This window comes from Dendrobium catenatum, unplaced genomic scaffold (genome assembly GCF_001605985.2).
Source record: "Dendrobium catenatum unplaced genomic scaffold, ASM160598v2 fragScaff_scaffold_621, whole genome shotgun sequence".
Lineage (NCBI taxonomy): Eukaryota > Viridiplantae > Streptophyta > Magnoliopsida > Asparagales > Orchidaceae > Dendrobium > Dendrobium catenatum.
In genome coordinates this window covers 8,574,895-8,596,708 of record NW_021319083.1, presented here as the reverse complement: position 1 = coordinate 8,596,708, position 21,814 = coordinate 8,574,895, and the positions used below count along the sequence as shown (strand labels likewise).

General features: G+C 36.3%; 1 protein-coding gene and 1 long non-coding RNA gene across 2 annotated transcripts; one reads left to right on the top strand and one right to left on the bottom strand.

Moving 5' to 3' along the window:
* Nucleotides 1-516: 516 nt before the first annotated feature.
* On the bottom strand, nucleotides 517-9,174 carry LOC110111208 (uncharacterized protein At1g24485-like). The gene is made up of 3 exons (XM_020842984.2): nucleotides 9,023-9,174; nucleotides 1,597-2,128; nucleotides 517-1,385 (listed from the first exon to the last, which is right to left on the bottom strand). Exons 1-3 carry the CDS (start codon nucleotides 9,108-9,110, stop codon nucleotides 641-643), a joined length of 1,365 nt encoding a protein of 454 aa, XP_020698643.1. The 5' UTR covers nucleotides 9,111-9,174; the 3' UTR covers nucleotides 517-640.
* Nucleotides 9,175-11,673: 2,499 nt separating this feature from the next.
* LOC114579684 lies at nucleotides 11,674-12,527 on the top strand. Its single transcript, XR_003700770.1, has 3 exons — nucleotides 11,674-11,836; nucleotides 12,042-12,146; nucleotides 12,401-12,527. It is a non-coding gene; the product is annotated as an uncharacterized LOC114579684 (long non-coding RNA).
* The last annotated feature ends 9,287 nt before the right edge of the window (nucleotides 12,528-21,814 follow it).

The window sequence follows — 21,814 nt, the reverse complement described above, 5'->3', positions numbered from 1 at the left end:
TATACATGAGTACTTTATCAATACTTTTGTCCAAGGTGGCCATAAAATATTTATTATTCATCTTGTGGGGGCTATTAGGGCTAATCAATTATACTATATAATATATATTGATATTATTTAATCATCCTTCCTTTATTTTTCCTTAAGCATGCCCAAGTAGAGGAATAGTTGTACTCAAAATTTAATTACAATTTTTGCTATAATTCCTTTGTGTGCCCTTATATAATAAGGTATCCTCTTTAATCAAATTAAGAAATATCATAGGAAAAGGTTATCATTCTTCTTTCTCAATTCTTTTCTTCCAAAACAATTGAAGACTATTTCATCATTCAATCAACCAAAGCCCTTCAAAAAAGACCTCATCATCTTTGATGTTTATAGTCATGGGAGGACTCTCACTTTGAAAAGATTAAATTTAATAGGTAATTTTCAAATAAAATGGAAATGTCAAATAAACATGTCATAAAATAATAATAATAATAAAAACAAATTCACCATTATTGTCAAATAAACATATTAGCAAATTATTAATTTATTCTTATCAATCATCCAATGCAATCAAAGCCTATAAAGAAAATTACATTATCTTCTTTCTTTATCAATTACATAAATAAAATTACAAAATACATTATTCAACACCTCACACAAAATTCAAAAACAAGATAGGAACCAAGATCCCAATTCCAATAACCAAAGCCCTCCCAACCTCCACCTTATTCCCAAAAGACGGCGACCCCTTCCTTCCCCCGCCAAAAGCAAACCCAACCGGAACCCTCTGGGCCGGTGGAGGACTATTCGTCTGATCGCTCCCCGGCAACGAAGAGGAATCGCTCGGCGTCGGCGATCCCACGTCACTCGCCTGCGGCGCAGCACTTGGCCGCGCATCCCCATTGCCGGGTGCAGGGGCAGCACTTCCTCCTCCGCGGCCGCCGCCGGAGAGCGGGATGATGACATACGCCTCGATTGCGCTGATGACCGGTGGCAGCGTGGCGCCGGTGGTTGACTGCAATGAAATCTGCGTGGTACTCGAAGCAGAGATATTAGCCATGTAGATCTCGATGATGCTGCCAAAGGGTGGAGCAAAGGGGTCGGACTCAGCGTTTCCGTCGACGAAGACTTGGAAGGTGCGGTTGTCGCCGGCAGCGAGCTGAGTGACTTCGGTGAAGTAAAGGTTGAAATAGGCAGAGACGTTGTTTGAGGGGAGAGGGGCGGTGAAGCCGATGGTGTTGGAGCCGGCGGCTGGAGTTACGGCGGATTGAAAGATGACTGCCGGAGGGGCGTCTTTGATGCCGGTGTCGATGGTGGTGGCTTGGTTCTGAACCACATTGAGGCCATTCGAGGCATCGATCGGAAACCAGATTCGGTCGTATGGGTCGTCGGGATACCTAATCAAACAAGATTAAGTGGGCTGTTTGGCTACAGAAATAATGGACAAGAGCCGTAAAAATTTGAATTTGGCGAAAAAATATTTTAAAAATACCAAGAAAATTACAGAAAAAAAAAAAAAACAGAATCTTGGCAAAATTTTAAATTTCTAATAAAATGGATCAAAATTTTCTTTTAAACGAAATTCATAATCTACGTTAATTAATTCACCTGAGTTGCGCCGCCACTCCGGCGGCCGTTCTCAACGCCAAAACCAAGGCCGACGAGCTCCGATCATACCTGCTATACATATCATCCCCAAGTCGCCGCAGCTCAATCGCCGATACGAACGGCAACTCTCCTTCATTTCTCTGCACCAAGCACACGCTGGTCGACCCTCCCCTCGCCTCAAAAATAGCCTCTTCACTTATCACCTTATCCACCGCCGTCTCCACCGTCGACCAACTACTTCCGTCCAACTCCAAATCAAACGTCGGCGGCGAATTCTTTCCGTCGTAGTTGCCGTAGTAGAACGTGGCGCGCACGAGCACTTGAGTGGAGGCGCCGCCGGGGATGGAGAGAGCGTAGCAGTTTCTTTTGCCTGTGGGGAATACGCGAAGGGTTTGCATGGATTGGGGGATTGAAGTGGCGTTGGGAACAGTTTGCGTTAGACCGGTTTTGATTAGGGAGGAGTCGGGAGTCCATTGAATGCCGAGCTCGTCTGTGTGTGGCTGAGAGGCGCCGCAGTCGATGCTCGTTATTACTGCAAAGTTCGGTTCAATCGTCGTTAAAATCGACAATGGAGACGAAAAGTATAAAAAAGGTAGAATTGTAGACGAAAATAATTGATTGAATTTCACCCTATGGGTCTGTTTTGTAGCACAAGATTTGATTTACGTAGGATTTATAAATCCTCTAAATTCAGATTTCAGAAATATCGAGGGTCCTAAATCCTGAAAACTGTTAGGCAACCTTCATGATAAATCTTATAAAATTCCATGCAATTGTGTTGACTATAGAGTGGATTTAACTAGCGGATTTTTCCTCTAAATCTAATGAATTTCATAAATTCGGCAAAAAATAGGATTCTAGAAATCCGAAATTTAGCACGAAAAGGCGAAATTTTTAGTCTACAACGGCTTTCATTTGCCGTGAGATTTGGTTTTGCATTTTAGGTCATTCAGTTGGATTTCGCTCAAATTCACCTCAAATCCAACATAATTCCTGCTACCAAATAGCCCAAATGGATGTTGACCTCGTTTTTGTCTTGATTTATCCTCGAATATGTTTGAGCGAGTTGATCGGATCTCGTCGAGCTTGATTTAATTCGAATCGACACTGATTTGAGTTTGATTTGTTTTATCTTATTTTTTTTTATTTTTTATTTTTTTTTATTGAATTAATTTTGGTCGAGTTGAGGCGAGTTCGAGTTGACCCGGATCGAACCAAATCTTAATCAATTTGAACATGATTTCAATCTCTCAGGTGTAGTTAAATCCTAGTCTAGGTTTGGAATGACTCTCGAAACCAATTTGAATCCCACCGTCCGATCAAATTCCGTTGGATCAAGAATTTGATCGGACGGCTGCGATCTCCCCTCTTCCCCTTGGTGCCCTAATTGAGGACGATGCCTCCATTTGGACGGGCTTGGACTCTCGGTTAAAGAAAAAGGAGGCGAAAGAAGCCTCCCTCTGGCTCCCTCTGGGGTAGAATCCCTAGCCGACCGAAATCCCCCTCTCTCTCGATCTCTCCCATTCGCGCAGCTCAAGGCCGACCGCCTGCCCTCTCTCCCTTCGTTCACAAAAGGCCCAGGAGAAACCCCTCTCTAGCAAAAAAAAAAAAAAGTCACTCTTCCTTCCCTCTCTCACGCCCGATCTCTCCTTCTCACACCCGCTCCCCATCTCCCATTTTCTCTGATAGCGACAGACCCGAAGGCCGACCCCCATTCGCACTCTCGGGTGGCTCTCTCGGGGTGTTCGCACAAGCCAGTGAGGCTTCCGCCTCTCCCTCCCTCTCGTTCGCATGTCTCAGACGAAAGAGGAAGGCCGAAGCCCCTACCTCCCGCTCATGGCTCCGTCTCCCCTGGGTTCAGACAAGACCCGAGGCCGAGAGTTCTCCCTCCCTGCGCTAGCCGTCGGACTACCTCCTCCTTCAGCCGATCAAGCCTAGGAAGAAGCCGGGCTACCCCCCACTTCGTCCCCCTGGAGGAGTGATTTCTCAGCTTCTTGCTATAATCATGGGGATCTCTAATGTTCAGGTAATTTCTTCCTTTGCTCCTTCTCTCTCTCTTTCTCCATTCCATTTCTCCTCCAAAAGCATCATCTCAACCCTATCTCCTTCTTTGATGAATGTTTCATTGTATGAAACTTAGAAGAATAAAAAAAAAATCTGTATTTTTCTTTGCAAATAGGTTGCTATGCAAATGAGATCAACCTCTTGGATGGAGTTTCTTGATATGATGGTTTATTCCTTAGATCACTGTAGTTCTATTACGTCATTCATTGTTATAGTTTATTTCGAGGAAATGGTTTCCTGGATTCCTATATAATGCATAGTTCATAATTATGTGATGAGATGTTGTTAACGGTGGCTCTTAGACTTTTGTTGGTTTGATAGATTTCCTTTTGGCAAATCCTCCGATTTCTGTATGTAGTTTTGTGGCTAAACATGGAAATTTAGTCCCCATTTAAAAAAAATGACTCTTCTTTTGTGAAATTTGGGTATCCAAAGGGATCTTATCTAAAACTGTAAAAATCTGGTTGGTTGAGTAAATATGTGATTGCATTTCATATGTTGATATCATAAACTTTGTTTTTTTTTAAAAAGGGGAAAATCTGAAAATTGCCTGAGTCTTTTTGTTCCTCCTTTTATTACAGACGTGTATACATGTAATTGAGTTATTTATTACAAGAGTTATTGGTAGTTTTATATGGATTGTTAATACAGTTTTAGATCAAAATAGGTGTACGAATTATGGCTTTCACGGTAGCTGGGTTTGGGTAACCGTGCAAGCATCACACCTCAAGTGTTTGATGAAATACCATTGAAGGGAGGTTGTAGTGCTTGGATATTCGTCGGTTGGATTCAATGATTAAGAAGTTTTCATATACGGGGTGATGCCTTGATTAATTTTACTAAAAAAAAAATGTTTGATGTGCTTGTTCCAAGACATTGAGTTTTGTCTCACCTATGTTACCATCTTTTTATTGGAATACTAACGGAAAATTGTTGTCTTATAATACCAAGCCCTCTTGATGAATCAGTGAACATAGTGGTATGGAATGCCTACTTCATTTACAATGCTTCTATAAGTTCTGGTTCTAAAGAATCATTTGGATTTGGAAGTTGTAGGTGTGTCAAAACTTTATGAGGCCCATGAGTTTATGAACAAAATTTGCGCACGCTTCATGATTGATTTTTAAGGGTTTGTATCTCGAATGTAAGGCTATTACTTTATGTTGGGAAGCTTTCATGGTGTCTTCGATTTCCAATAAGGGTTTTGTTCGGAAATTAACTCAATGTTGTGTTGAGTTGTTGGAATGATTTTCACCTTTTTGAACTATTTTTGGTAAAAGAAAGATATGTGATTTAAGTTTTGACTTGCGAAGTGGAGAGTGACTGTTTCCTTATTTCCAATACCATGATGTTGGTTTTGGATCCTTGGCAAGTTGTGGTTTAGTACTTGATGATTAAATGTGAAATCTATGAGTATTATCGAAAGTATTTCTCATGTTTCATGCTGCAATTTGGAGAATATATGGTTCATATGCAAAGTTGCTTGCTTCATGTTGAAAGCTTTATAAGTTATCTGGAGGAATACATGAATGTTGGAGAGCGTTGTGTCTATTCATACACATTTTGGTGAACATGCACAAGTCTAGAGGTGTTGGAGAATTGTCATGATCTTCATATATGAGTTTTGTATAGTACTAAGCATGGCTTTGCTCTATGTTGGTTGAATTGTCTCATTAACTTTGGAAAAGCGAATTTGTATCAGAACTTAGATCGTTTATATTGCTTATTTGTTGGGAGAGGTGAATCGACATCGAAATTCTTCTCTTTTTATTTGCATTTAGTTCAAATTGAATTGGAATGATATGATGAATTTCCGTTATACTTTCTTGGACTTGCTTAGGCTTTATGTGGAGAGCATATTGATAATTACATTGAGTACCTCTGGAATTTTGGAGAGCAAGTTGGCATTAAATCACCCTTCTTATAATTGCACCTTTGATAGGAATGTTGAATTTTAAGCTTTTATTTAAGCTGGTTATTTTATGACAAAGCATGGAGAAGTATTGATTTTCACTCTTACATTTTGTTTGATTTCACTTCGGTACCTGGTGGAAAGTTGAAAAGTGTGTTGGCTTTATGTTGAAAACTTGAAATTTGCTTTTGATTGGAAAAGACTTTGGTTTGCTCATGTTAAGGAGGTTTATGATTGGTTTTAGATTCGTTTTGTATTAGAAAGTTTTCAATGAGTTTTGCGGATGTTTTATGATGGAAGTTCGCTTGTGAGGCTTTCTTGTGAGAAAGTTCTCTCAAGTTTTAACCCCACTCCAAATGTCATAGAGGCACTTGATTATTGGTCTTTTTTTTTGTAGTATTTCATTTAGAGGTTTTTCATGAAGTATTTTGAGACTTCTAGCTTTATGGTTAGCTTTTTTTTTGGTAAGCCCGTTGGTGTCCTTTTTTTTTTTAGAATGAGGTGGTATTTCATAGGGAAGCTACCTTTCTTCTTGCTTGCACTTGTTTTTTAAGTGGTTTTGGGATTATTGGGTAGTAAGATCATGTTTTGGGTTTTAAACGAGAGGTCTATTTTGGGTATTTGTTTCTCTTTGTCATTTGGAGCTTTGTTTAGAGGGTAGGTTTACTTGTTTGAGTTAAGTCTTATATCAAGTGCTTTGTTTGGAGTATGGGGACAGCAAAGGACATTGTGAGTGCCTTCTTCCCTATTCGTATCATATCGAATTAGTGAGGAGGCTATTTTAAAGACACACTTGGCTTCAAAGAAGCGTGTCTAAAACAACAATGCCTACATCCCTTTTATTTCCGATTTTCATTCTTTTTCTTTCTACCGCTTTGCTATAGATTCTTAAGTTTAGCAATACATGTGCGAAAGTCCTAAAAGTTAGAAAACAAAACTCCTTTTAATCCTACAACCTTAGTGACACCTAAGGACAAAAATTAAGGACTGAGTCTTAGAAAACATAGACTTAGGATGCATGCTCCTTATAGGATAGAAACATCAAAATATAGAAAACTTAGTGACACATTTTCCTAGGTTTAGTGTTCCTTAACTCACATGTACATGTTCTATAAGTGCAATTATTGAATTTCTTGTTAGCTATATTTAATTTTTCTGTTAGTTATATTTTTGTTAGTTACCTGCACTTCTTTTCTGAACGGCATCTACGCTCATATATATATTTCTCTGTTGTCTTTTCTTGCGAGGTGCGTTGGAGCTTAATGATCGGGAACTGAACGCGACCGTCTGCTTACAAGCTTTTGAGTGGCAGCGCCACATACAGTCAGGTATAATCTCTGCAACTTGTAAAGCAAATTTTTAATTATATACCGAAACTGCTTCACATCACACACTTCCTGTTAATAGGTATTCTAGTATGTTTAGGTAGCCAGCCTTAGGTTAGTTCACTGACGAAGCTTTGGCCCTATAGGTCAAAGCTTGCCCCCTTCTGTGAGCCCTAGAGACCATTAGGGTCATTTAGGCCTGTAGAGTAGGCCACCTATTATGCCGGTTGGCATCGTTGTTTTCCCACACGAAGTGGGCATCGTGGTTTTTCTGCTAGGATTTTGGCCTTCTGGTTTTGGGTACGATACCCTCCCTTTTTTTTTTTTTTTTTCTGTGAGCCTTAGAGACCATTAGGGTCATTTAGGCCTGTAGAGTAGGCCACCTACTTATGCCATTGGGCATCGCTGTTTTCCCACACGAAGTGGGCATGACTATGATGATTTTCTGTGCGGGTACCTTGCCTGGAGGGTACCCTTAGGGTGTGTTTATTTACTTTTTCTGTACTCTGAATGTCATGCATGCATTGGTTTTTACACACTTTACCTCACATTATGCTTCACTTACATACATGCATCACATCAATAGATCTAGGGATATTTCATATCTGTTTCATGCATCATACATGGCGCTAGGTACTTTCTTTTGCATATTGTAGAGTCACTGATTGAGATCTTCTGAACTACGAATCCTTGATTTTCTAGGATAGAGCCTTCCTATCTTATATACATATAGGGCGATTGATTGTGTTTAGGATGTTAGCTGGCAGCTCACTCCAGGCAAGCATAAGCCCAGGTTGTACACCCCTCAGTGTGTCTTTTCACTTCTGGTGTGTTTTGAGTCTGTCGTTTTCTCTTAGGGTAGTAATCCGACCTTTGATCTTCTAAACTCAAAATTTTAATCACATCTTTATCCATTCAAAAATGTCTAATCATCACTAAGGGTAAATAGAAGAGACCATTTGGAATAGAACTTAGGAACTTTATCTGTGCACCAAATCAAGAAGTGAATAATCCAACATCCTTAATCGAGAGTTTTCTTAGATCGAGGTCTAAGATGTAATTAACTACGGGGGCTTGCGCCCGTAGGAAACCGATCCCCACAATCAAATAAACCCTATTCGAGCTGATGTATCGAATAGGGGAAATCTCGTGAACTTTTGGGTTATAGATATTATTATCCATCGAGGTTGGTAGGTGAAAGCCGCTATCCTCCATGGCTAATCGTATCTATAACTCCATCTGCTCTTCCATCGGCCTGCTTGTGTCGATTGTAAAGGTCTACGACCACTTTGTCCTACGGGATAGTGTGATCGTACCCTTTGCATTCGAACCACACGAGCGGAACCCTTTCGGAGACCCACAATGGATCTTTCATGTCGACACATTAAAAACTTTCTTAGCTATAGAATGAGACAGTATAATATTACTATAATATTTATAAACATATTTTCTTTATCATGTTATATATTTATGAGAGTTTATATAAAAATTAGAAAAAATATCAAAATAGTCTCTAGACTATTCGTATGTGGTCAATTTAGTCTTAGAGTATCACATTGCTCTAATTTAATTCCTTAACTGTATAAAATTGATTCAAAATAATCACTCATGTTGTAATTATAATATTAAATTGATCATAATTTAGAATCTCAATTTTATAGAATTGATCTCAATTTAGTTCTAATGGACTATTGCAGATCAATTGTATTTGATCGAAGGACTAAATTAAAATAATATTATACTTTGGAGCTGAAATGATCATATAAAGATGTTCTCATTTAATTTTTATTGTGATGAGCTTTATATTTATAAAATCTATTTTGAGATGAGTATAATGTAATAAATAAATAAATAGTTATATATTATATTTATTTGAAATAAATTTAATAAAATTTCCACCAAAAAATTAAATTTAATGGTGGATATAAAATAAAAAAGATCGAACAACTTTCCAAATTTTATTTTAGAACCCAAAAATCATAAATTTTTTTAGTAGCCGGATAAGCATTTTGACCACTTAATATAAAAATCTAAAGAATCCCCAACAAAACAAAAAATTGCATTGCATAACTCCCATAAATAAGGCTTAATATAAAAAAAGTTCACGAAAATGATGAAAATTTACTTGCGGAGTCCGTAGCAGCTTCTAATGGCGATGGATTGAAGAAGAACAGAAGAAGAAGAAGATGAGCTGCAGGGAAGAAGTTGGCCATATTGAGTAACAGATTGAAGCAGAAAACTAACTTACTGCTCAAGAGTTGATTTTAATAAGAGCTCCAATGAAGAGCTATGGTCTTATAGGCATATCGATTTGCTTTGAAAAGTCAATTTGGCTGCAACGAGTCAACGGCTTAGCCGAATTTAACTAATTTCCCATTGATATTACATTATTTTTATTGACTTTGACTTTGCGAGGAAATTATGGTGTAAATGATTTCAGCTCTCCGCGTTGAAGGGATCTGCTCTTGCATTTCTCAGTCATTTAAGTTTCTTTTGACATGACTTTTTTATTATTTTTTAGAGTATTTTTTTAGTAAAAATATATATATTATTTTTTATTGACTTTGACTTTGCGAGGAAATTATGGTGTAAATGATTTCAGCTCTCCGCGTTGAAGGGATCTGCTCTTGCATTTCTCAGTCATTTAAGTTTCTTTTGACATGACTTTTTTATTATTTTTTAGAGTATTTTTTTAGTAAAAATATATTTATTTATTAAAAAATATTTAAACAAACAATAAGAAAATTGTTCTAAACAAAATCATAGTATATGTAAGAGGGTAGTAGCTAATCTTAAGTCTTTTGTTTATAGCTTATGTTCAAATAAACAAACATAAGATTAGAGTTTAATTTGTGACAATTTTTTTACTATTTCTAAAGCAACTTTTTAAACTGTTTTAAAAAACATTTAGAAAGATGTCTCAAATGAAGCCTTGGTTTAGATAAGTTTTCTAGTTGATTTTGGCTTCATTTGGGACGGATTTGTTATTGGCTACTGCTTTTCTTAAAGCAGCTTTATAGCACAAAAAAATTAATTTTTTGTATTAAAAAGTTGCTTTAAGAAGTAGTAAGAAAGTCATCCCAATCGAAGCTTTAGTTTTCAAAATTCAGTCACAATTTATATTTCATTATTACTTTTTTGCTACTCTAATTTTTTAGGGTTTAACAAATAAATTGCTTTCTACAGTAGCCTTAAAAAATTATTTCTATCTAACAGTTTTACCATTAGCTTTATAAAAAAAAGCAATATTTTATGAATAGACTGTTTCATTTGTGACAACGGTAAGATTCGTTATTTAAATTCTAGTTATGCATTGGCATTTCGTCGAACAGTTTGTCTTCAAATTCCATAACCTCTTCGAAGACTTGCTGTGTGACTGTTAGTGCTAACAAGTCATAATTATCACGTCCATTAATTTTTTGTGTTGTAAATGGCAAGCTGGTTTAACTCGTGCTTTCATCTACTTTTATTTTGTTATTTATGCCAACGTAGATATTCTTATTATTTTATTTTTCATATTACAATCATAATTTTATTTAACCATTATTTTTTATTACATTCAAACAAAAATTTATAATTTTATATTACAATCATACTTTATACAGCAACTTTTAAGAAAACAGGAGTTTTCGTGTCGATTTTGGGTTGCTGGGTCAACCCGAATCCGACCCGATTTTTAAAACAAATTGATTTGTTGAACCGACCCGTTTCAGGGTCGAGTTGACCCTAACCCGAATTTTTACGGGTCGTGTCAAAACTTGATACCCCTAGATAGACTTGTAAATGCCCACTTGGTAGCACCGGCCCTACCTTTGCCCACTTGCATGTTTGAATACAGATTTGACTCAGAAACTTCTGCATATTTAGAAAAAAAGGAACGTTATGTGTGGACTTATGAATTGCTATATAAGATTCAACGATATGGTACTGATAAATATATGTAATATATGTAGATCCTAAAAAATTAATATTTTCGCAGCATTTTTTATCAGCGGTTTTTAAACCGCTGCTAAAAAAGAGTATAAACATCAGTTTTTACTGCTGCTAAATTTACTATTAAAAATTGATATACTTCTTTGTATTTTAAAACAACGGTTTAAGAACCGCAGGTAAGCACCCCGCTCATAAACCGACCTCGATCAATCCTTTTTTTTTCCCCTAGCCGACACATCCTAAACCGCCGACTTCGTCTTCGGAGACAATCCACGCCGAATCACTTCCACTTCCGATGCCGAATGATAACAGGCGAATCAATGCCGAAGCTTCTTTTTCGTAGACGAAGGTCAATCAATCCTTTTTTTGCCCTAGCCGACATCTTCTTCCCGTAGCTTCTTCCTTCGGCTTCCGGTATCTCGTTCCCTTCGTCCTTCAGTCCGACAGTGTCGCCGTGGCCTGTGAGCAGTCCGCCGTTGGAGGTAAGATCCGACATTGCATTGATTTGTATTTTCTTTGTTGTTTTCAGTTTTTATGTATCAGTTTTTACTTTTTTTTTTATGTGTATTCTATAGACGTTTAAAAAAATTGTTGGCCCATGAGAAATCCGCCGTTGGATCTATCTGTCTGGATGTTTTCCATAGTTGTGTTAATGTGTTTGCTTGTGTTTTCTGTTTTCTGGAGTGATAGTATTAAAAGTTTAGGGAAAGTCATGAGCAGTCCGCCATTGGGACCATAGTTGTGTTAATGCGTTTCCTTGTGTTTTCTGTGCTAATCCGTTTGGATTTTCTTTCTTTCTCTACCTTGTGCTTTCTGTTTTGGTTGGGCTTTAGATGTGTCCGAATCTTATCCATAAGGCGAAAGATGGGGGATTGGATGTGATTCAGACATATGTGTTCTGGAATGGCCATGAACCTTCTCCTGGTCAGGTATTGATTTAGAAAATAAAAATAAAAACAAAACAAGAAGTTTCCTGTTTCAATGAGTTCTAACGACATGCATTAAAGTTGGATAAGTGCTCTTTTTTAAAATTATGTTATTGGACTTTTTTCCTTCTTATGCATGATAAGGCCTTGATTGATGTTGTAATTGTATTTCAACATGAAAATGTCATTTACTCAAGTTATTTTTGTTTGTTTTGATTTTAACGTTCTTGCTTGTAACTTAGCACCAATATTCCACTATATTTATTAACTTTTCTATTGTTTCAGAAACCACAAAGCAAGGCCAAGGCGGAAGAGAGTTCTGAAGATAGTTCGGATGACAGTTCTAATTAGAGTGATGAGGAACCTCAGAGAAAGAAATTGAAAGTACATGTATGCCTTTTAATGAGTTCCTGAATTTATCATTTAAATTGGTGGACAAATTTGTCTAATGTTTCCTGCTAATATCGTTGTTATAGGAAACTACTGGATTGAATGGTTATTGATGATTATCTTCATTGTGCTTCTTTTATTTATGATTTGAATAAAATTTTGAGGAGACTGACTTGAAGAGGAAGGTTGCACCTGCAGAAGAGCAAGTGCTTAAGTAATTGTAGATTTATATATTGTTGCATCATTTTTGATAGACTGTCAAAGAATGGAAAAATGTATGAAGCGGATACCATGAAGCATCTAAATGAATTTGGAGAAGCAGGCATGCGCACCTTAGCTTTGGCATACAAAGTTTTAGATGAATCAGAGTACTCAACATGGAATGCATGGTGTTTCAAACTAAGCCTGAGTATAGAAGCTACGAGAAAACCGCAATATGATTTTTCAAAATATAAAAGTTAGATTCCCCACAAATTCATAGTCATCTCTATAAAAAGCTACAACTGATCCAAACAGACCCTAAGAATCATCACTCTAATATTGAATGATAAAGTTTTTTACAAGTCAAATATTTATACATAACATGCTTAAAAAATATATATAGAGGCTTTTTTAGTTGGAAGTAAAGTGTGTGTAAAGTATTCCAATCTCGGATTTTGAAAATATTAGTATTTGGTTTGATAAAAAAGGAAAGCACCATAAAATATTATAGATATATTGCACATTATTTTTGTTCTTTTTTTAGGTAAAGTAACTCAACTAGTTTTCAACGACAGTCTTTTTCACCGCAATAAAGCTATTTTGTCGCCAACCCCATCAACCACTAGCACTCCACTAGTCCGTACTGTCCACCACCCTAGGGTGTCAATATTGGACAGGACCTGAAAAATCGACCCGAAAATTCAGGGTTATGGTCAACTCGTTTCTCAAACAGATTTGTTTCGGGTTCCAGGATTTGACCCGTTTGAAAAATGGATTGGATACAAGTCAACCCGCTAACCCGAAGTTGACTTGCATCAACCCACACAGGCGTACATCGCTAGTGACGGTCTGCAACACTAGCAAGCCTTAACCGGCGGCGGCATAGGGTTTGCTTTTCCTCTTCTCCCGCAGTCTTTACTCAGTGACCAACTACCTCTTCGACGATGTTCCTTTGAGGCTTCAACCTTTCGGCGACTTCTTCGCCTCCTCTGAGTCTTTGATGATATTTCTTCATGTTGAATCGAAAGTCATGGCAACTAGCCATTCTTCACCTCCTTCGACAACGTTCCTTCCTGTCGTTTGTGCCAGATCGAGTCGGGTCAACTCGAAAACCCAACGTGACGTGTTCGGGTTGACATATTTGGCTCGTTTGCAAAAACGGGTTGAGTTTGGGTCATGTCAACCAGTGGCGGATCAAAGTGAGGTTCAACCCGAACTGGACCCGCAACTCAATTTTGACACCCCTACACCACCTCCACCGGTCAACTATGACTATTTTTAACTTTACAATTCATTTACTTAAAAGCACAAAAAAAAAAAAATCTCATACATTTTTTTTACACTAATCCAAACAACTTCAACATATCAAATACATTAAATTCTTTTTACACTTCATTTCTTTTATTTTGTATTATCTTTTTTAGCAAACTAAACAACCCTTATAATAGTATAAATATGAGGATAAATTGTATGCAAATCAAAACTCATAAGAGATTAAAAATAATATTGTTATAAAATACTCAAATTTAACATTAATTTAATCTATATAGTAGAAAATAATCTTAGTATGAAATTAGATTCCACTATTTATATAAAATTAGTGGAGTTATAAATATAAATGGACATATAATTTCAATGAATCAATTACGACTTAGTTTCGTTTGGGACGACTTTTTATCGCTTCTTAAAGCAGTTTTTAAGTAAAAAATTTTTTTATTATTTTTTTAACTAAAAAATTAGTTTAAGAAGTAATTAGAAAAGAATCCTATGTTGAACATAAGAAACTAATCGGATCAATTTATTATTCAAAAAGAAATTTAAAAGGGAAATAAGATAGTGATAGAGAATAATAGGGAGAAATAATTGCGTCTAAAAGGTGACGTTACGTGGGCGAGAATTTCTTATTTTGTAGACCAACGCATAGTGAAAGGTTGCTCATCAACTCCAATATTCTTAAAAAAATATTAATAATTAAAGTGACTAAAAAAGATAAATTTTTAGTTGAATTTGCTATAAAGTAAACTTTATGCTTGGAGTTTCATGTATTAGATGAAGTAGAAATGAATCAAGCTTTTTTATTGTTTTTTAAAGAGGGTTTTTAGTGAAAAAAATTAATATTTTGTATTAAAAATTACTTTGAAAAACAATAATAAGTCATCCCAAACGAAGCCATAGTTTGGGATTTTATTAAATTGATAATATTACAAGGGTTAAGTTCTCAAATTTTAGTGTGTCCAAATCTACTTCTAATTTCCTATTTATAAGTTCACATTAAAAAAATATTATTATACTATACATATAAATAATAAAGAAGAAAATTTTGTGTGCATGAGGCATATAGCTTAGAACATAAAGAGGTACATGTAGACAATTGATTACACTTATGAATAGATAATGCCACCAATTTATGGATGAAATCACCGACTCATTGGACATCTTCCTTTTTAGCCTGCAAGAAGAGAACTAAAGCAAGAAAGTAGCAAGAGATTACGATAGCTGAAATGATCAAGTACTGTCTCATTGCTATAGCCGTATACAATGGTATAATATATAATAGTATGTAGATACATTCACAGTTTAGATTGGATTGATCCTACGACTTTAAGCTTCACATAACCATCTGACAGGCCTTGACATGTGCGGAGCGTTCATGTGGTAGTGCCTGCTAACACCCCCGGGCCCCCCATGCAAACTGATGACTCCGTAAAGGTGACCAGTTTGGTTGAAATTTGTCAAAATTGGGTGAGCAACAAGGATTTGGTGAATAAATCAGCTAGTTGATCCTTGCTTGAAATATGATGTACTTGAATGGCTTGTTTCTTGATGCATTCGTAGATGAAATGACAATCAACTTCGATGTGTTTCGTGCGAGCGTGATAGATATGGTTGTTTTCTAGTGCTATAGCTGAAGAGTTATCGCAAATAGGGACGTGGGAGTGGCTTGTGAACAACCTAGCTCTTGAAGGAGTTAACGTAGCTAGATGATATCTGTATCAGCGAATGTGATAACATGATATTCAGCTTCCGTGGATGAACGAGCAATGACAGACTATTTCTTGACACTCCATGAAATGAGAGACCTACCCAAGAAGTTACAGTAGCCCGTAGTAGATTTCTGATCATGTTAATCGCCAGCCTAATCTGAGTTTGCGTATGACTGTAGTTGGAGGGAGTTGAAGGAAAGCAGCAGAGTTAGAGTTAGAGTTACAACTGGTTTACATTTGAGCATTCTTGCACGGTATAGGATGGTGTGAGCATAACGACTTTGTTGAAGTAACACACCTAAAGCTATAACGACAATGGTAATGTTAAGAAACTGAGACAAATATCCCAGGTTGCACATGTTAAATCGTTAGTGAATGTTGTCAAGTAATTAGCGTATAGCAGTTGTGTCATTGCTTGTCAATATGATGTCGCCGACATATATTAGAAAATACATCCGGATTTTATCTTTCCAGAAAATCATAAGGGAAGGATCAAAGCAGCTGATATGAAAGCCTAATGAATGTAGAAAGCCATATAATGTATCAAACCACTGGCGTGGTGGCTGCTTGAGACTGTAAAGGGCCTTTTTGAGTTTTCATACATGTGTGGAGTGGATGACATATAGGAATCCCGACAATTGTTTAATGTAGACATGATTAGTTAATTTATCATGCAAGAATGTGTTTGATACATCCAGTTGATGTATAGACCAGGCATAATGAAGAGCAATGACAATAAGAACTCAAATTGTTGGTATTTTGGTAATGGGACTAAATGTATTTTTGCAATCCAAGCCAAATTCTTGCTTGCAACCAAGTGCTATGATGCTGGCTTTATATCTAGCTATGGAACCATCAAAGTTGTATTTTTTTTTTTTAGAACATCAACTTACAACCAAGTAGATTTTGGTTTGGTGATAGGGGGACATGATCCTAGGTACCCTGTGATTGAAGGGTTTGAAATTATTGTGACAATGCTAGGTGCCAATGTTTATGTTTGGATGCTTATGTGTATAAAGTTGTATCTTGCGGAATGATTTGATGAGTAAGATTGAGGATTTGTTTTGGCTTGAGGTGTCCAGTTTGTAATCGAGTTTTCATGGGATGTGTGGGATGCTGGTGTAGGTTATTGGACTGCTGCATGGTAGGTGGAGTAGTTTCGGGTGAATTGGGGATTGGGGTTTGTATGGGCTGCGACGTTGGTATAGTTGGCTGAGTGTCATGAGGGGAGGTTGAATATGCAAGAGGGATGTAGAGATGAAGGCGTTGACATTTTCGAAGATGGGACTAAAAGAAGTGGAGGTAAATTGCTTGGAGATGATGGATTGCTGGATGGGAGCTGTGGTTTGTGGCGATGGGTTAAGGTTTCCTAGATGTGAGTACAGTGAGTGAGAGAGAGGACATATGGAAGTATGGATGAGGAGATGAATAACAGTAAAGCCGCTGCTAAGTTTTGATCAATGAGAATCCGTGTATCATATGGAGAGGTGGTCGGGGAGGGAGAAATGCCCGAGGTGGGAGTATGCTGGGATAGACAAACAGATGATCCATCAATAAATCCCTTGAATCCATTTGCAGCAAAAACCTTCTTGACATGGAACCATCATATAAGGTAGTTTTCAGAAGTTAAGGGAGAGGAGACAAGATTCTTGATGTTACTCATCAAGAATTTGAGTTGGGGTGGAATAATAATGGGGTTGAGGAGACATGTAGTCAATGGATGGTGGGGAGGTAGAAGAACCATCCATGAGGAAAGACAAGGAAATGTTCGAAAAGAGAATAAGCTGTGCTCTAATATAATGTTAACCTGCAAGCAGAGAACTAAAGCAGGAAAGTAGTAAAAGAGTATAAACGAGAGCTAAAATGATCAAGTACTGTCTCATTTATATAGTCGTATACAATGGTCTCATACATACTAGTATGTAGATGCATTCACGGCTCAGATTGGATTGATTCTACGGATCCAAGCTTTGTGTTACCATATGGTAGGCTTTGACATGTGCGGAGTGTTCCGGTGGTAGTGCCTGCTAACATCCCTGACCTATTCAAATAGGCTTCTTACGAGCAAATTTTTAAGCTCAGGCAAAATCATACATATAACATATGTATGTTTCGAACCTATGACCTCTTGGTTGGTAGTCAAAGCTCTCGACTAGTATAACAACAATGAGTTGTATAACAAAATTTTATCCAATGGAATTAAAATTAAATAGTATATTGCGTCGAACCTAAATAATATTTTGAATTTAGATCAAGCTGTATGATTATGAGCTAATTTTAGTTTTAATTTATGATGAGATCAATTCAAAATCCCACCATATTTTTTGATTTAGCCTTTGTTTGGGATAACTTTCTTACTGCTTTTTAAAGTAGTTTTCTAGTATAAAAATTTTAATTTTTTAACTAAAAAACTGCTTTAAGAAGCAATAAAAAAGCAGTCAAACCTTAATTACATATCAACTCCTCAATAAATTAATTAAAAAAAAATTGCATATAACATTAATGAATAATATCTTGATAATGACATTTTCCGCATTCATCATAATTAAAATTTCCTTCTGAAAGACGACCTCGAAATTTGTTTTTTTGCAGCACATTGCGTTGGAAGGCTTCGAACTAAGAACAGCAATAAATTTAAAGCAAGCGCGTATTGGTGTATACAAACAAGCCGCCAGCTGTGTGGTGGTAAGATTGAAGACGCCATTAGACTTTTTTCTTTTAAAATTATTTTACACATTATATAAAATTTTTGGTATGTCTGTAAGAGATTATTACGTGTGAAGTATGAACTCAGAAAATCATTTGATTTTGTGACTGTAAATAGAAAAAGCATAGTAATAAATAACTGTACTTTTATTATTCACAATCACACAGCCCAACGTTTCCAAGGTCTGGACTCCGCACGTAATAATCTCTCATGTTTGGGCCCACTTTTTCTCTATTATTAAACTAGTCATTTTTATGTCAAAAAATGAGTTATAAAGTCAACATGAACTCGACACATTTGATAAATGATTTAAAAATTTAGATTCAAATTTGGCACGTTTATGAAATGGGTCAATCGAAACTTGAATTTTTCGGGTAAGACTCCAGTTGAGTTGATAAGTTGGACCATTTATTGGAGAGATTATATGTGCGGACACCGAACACAATTCACTGTTCAGAGACGAATCAGAATGCGCCACATCAGCGTTACCGAGCAATACCTAGCCGTGTGCCAAGCAGGGGGTGACGTGGTGCTTTCTGATTGGTATCCGGACGGCGTTCAACATATGCACATAATAATTTCACTATTTATTGATTCCTTGTGAAGTGAAGAAGATCCATAAAACGTGAGAGAAAAAAATATAGGAGAGTTTTCTCATAAAAGACTTATCAAGCTGAATTTATAAAATTTAAAATTTATTTTAAGAAGAATACAATAACTAATTAATCCATAAAATCTTTAAAAATATATAAAAATAGTTTTTCATAAAACAGTAAAGTTAACCACTTCCATGAATTAAATGAATCCCATTATTTTTTATAAAGTATTTGCCAGCAAATATCACAACCAAATGTTCATAAAATAATAAAATATAAAAAAAAATATTTATCCTCAGCGACTTTGCAGTTTGCCCCCAACGAAATCCGCTATCATCGCCTCCATTTAAGGATTGACTCATCTGATGTGCAACAAATATCAAAATGCCTGCACGTTTTTTCTTATTATTTATTTATTAGCTTTTTAGTTTCTATTAATATATTATAATTATTTTGAGTAACGAAATTCAAATTTGATACATATAAAAATTTTGATGATAAATTGCCATTAAATTAATTAAGTACTCGGCTTGATCATGCACGAATCTAGATGAATATTTGAATAGGAAGTTTCTACAAATTCATGATCATCTCAGATCTGATTTTAACAAATTTATAGTCAAATTAAACGTCTTGACAAGTTGAACCCATAGACTCTAAGAGTGATTCGATGCAGGCTCTAATTAGCCCATACAAAGCACATGAAAGTATAATTAGAAATTTTGGATTAGTTGAAGCACCAAATGATCAATCTTCAAATATTGCAGGCTTATGATCAAAATGAGCGCTTCGAAGAGAGAAATCGATATGAGTCGCACTTAAATAAAAAAGAACTATATATAATTAAAAAAATCAATATGAGTAGTCTAATTTAGCGTTTTGAACTTTGATTATATTTATGAATGGTGTATGTTTAAAAAGTATAAATAACCCTTCTTTTCTACATGATCGGACCCTTGGCTTGATATTCAAGATGGCTGAGAGGTTTGAAGATCCTTTAAGTCTATTAGGCCATCAATTATGTTGTTGAAACACCGCAAACAAACAAGTTTCACCCAATTATTGTCGTTCAACCATCACTATTGAACCATCACAGTTTGATCAGTATCGTTGAACCACGCACTTCAACTACTATCATTCAACTACCACTGACAGACCAACACCGTTTGAACACTGCGGTCAAATCTTTTCCATCTGACAATATTTTACAGTCCTATCAACATTGCCTGACTACACCTATCCAAACACTATGATCCTTCGGCCATCATCACATATATGTAGTTTTCCAATCATTGTCATCCCAATGTGATTCTTCGACCATTGTCTTTTGTATGTGATCATTGCATGATTATTATCATTTGACTATTGTCATTCTATTAATGTTTTTCGACTACAGTTTCCTGATTATGATCCTCAAATCATTGTCGCCCAACTACAATCCTTTGTCCACCATCGCTTGATCATTATTTCAATCGGGCCATATTCTCAGATTTTTCATTATCCAAGTTTTCCACGTAATAATTCTGGTATCTCTTATATTATTACTTTATCTTTGTATATGAGGGATATTCTTATAAGAATAAAACATTGAGGCTTCGTTTGGAACAGCTTTCTTATTGTTTTTTAAAACAGCTTTTCAGTTAAAAATATAATTTTTATACTAGAAAGCTGTTTTAAGAAGCAGTAACAAAGTCATCTCAAACAATACCTGAGTATTATCTCTCCATTATTACAAATTTTTAGCACGCAACAACTCTAATGCCATAATTTGATATTAAATTAGCTCAATGTAAAAAAAAATGCTAATATTTGAAAATGGCGAGTATGCATTTCTAATTGATAATCTTAAAAATGTAAAGTTTTACTCTACCCATCAGGCTAAGGATCTAATTTAATAATTTTCTATTTTTATTTTTTCTCTCTGTTTGGAATTGGCGGTTGGCATTAAGGCCACGGAATTGGGACACATGAATGCATTTGGACACGTTAGAGTTGTTGAAAATGAAAAATAGGAACTCAAAATTCATTTAAATTTTGGCATGAGAAATTTGGTTTTGTCTAATAATTTTGTTATTTATTTGTTTTTTTTAAATTAAATGTATTTGAAAGTTAATTTTAAATGAAATTAGCACCTTTTTGACACAAGGAATTTTTATTGAATTTGATCACAAATGAAATTGGTTCAAATTTTTTCAATTCTAATTTTTATTAGAATTGGTTCGAACTAAGTTTCAAACTTCTCCGTTCCCGTCGATGCCCTCAACAAGATCATGTCGCATAACTCTCATTCATGCTCTATCATCATTATCGATGGCTTTTATGTAATTTTGTACTTCCGCCCAATCATCGGATCACTGCTCGACTGAAGACCACCGCTCAGCCGCCAATTGTTGCCAAACTTTCGCCCAACCGTCGTTGGACTACCGTCCGACCACTGGTTGTCACCGGACTACTGCTCAACCGTGGACTGTCCCCATACTTCCGCCCCAATGCGGACCATCACTGGACTTTCCCCCAACCATCTTCGAACCACCACCCGACCGTTGACCATCGTTGCACCACTGCATGTCTGCGAACTGCCACTGAACTTCCACCCGGTTGCTAAACACAGCTGGAATTTCGCTCGACCATCGCTGAACCACCGCCCAGCCCCGATGATTATTGCCGCAGACTTTAGTCCCACTAACCTCCGATTGGCCGCTGACCATAGTCCCTCCAACCACCGTCGTCCAACTACGATCCTGCTGGCTGAATGAATAGACCCATACTCTCTTGAGAATAACTCTCATATAGCTAGATTCTTCCAACTCTATATGATTTATATTTAATATATAAAGCCAAGACCTTCCAATCATGAAAGGGCATCTTTTGTAATAAAAAATAAATAAACACTAGTGGAACAATTTCAATTGTGCTAAGCCCTAAGCCCTCTGACCTTTTTTCTTTTTTTAGAGTTTTTCACGTAAATGTCTTGGTGTCTTATATGACTGCCCCACCCCTCTCTTTATCTATCCGTGTGGTGAATTTTTGTATAAAAGTTGGGCACTAAACTCTATATCTCTCTAATGTCGAAAATGTTCCAATCCACGACAGTCATAAGAGGTAAAACTAATTATAAAATAAGATTAATTTAAAATCAGTTATAAATCTAATTTAATACAAGGAACAAATATTTATTAA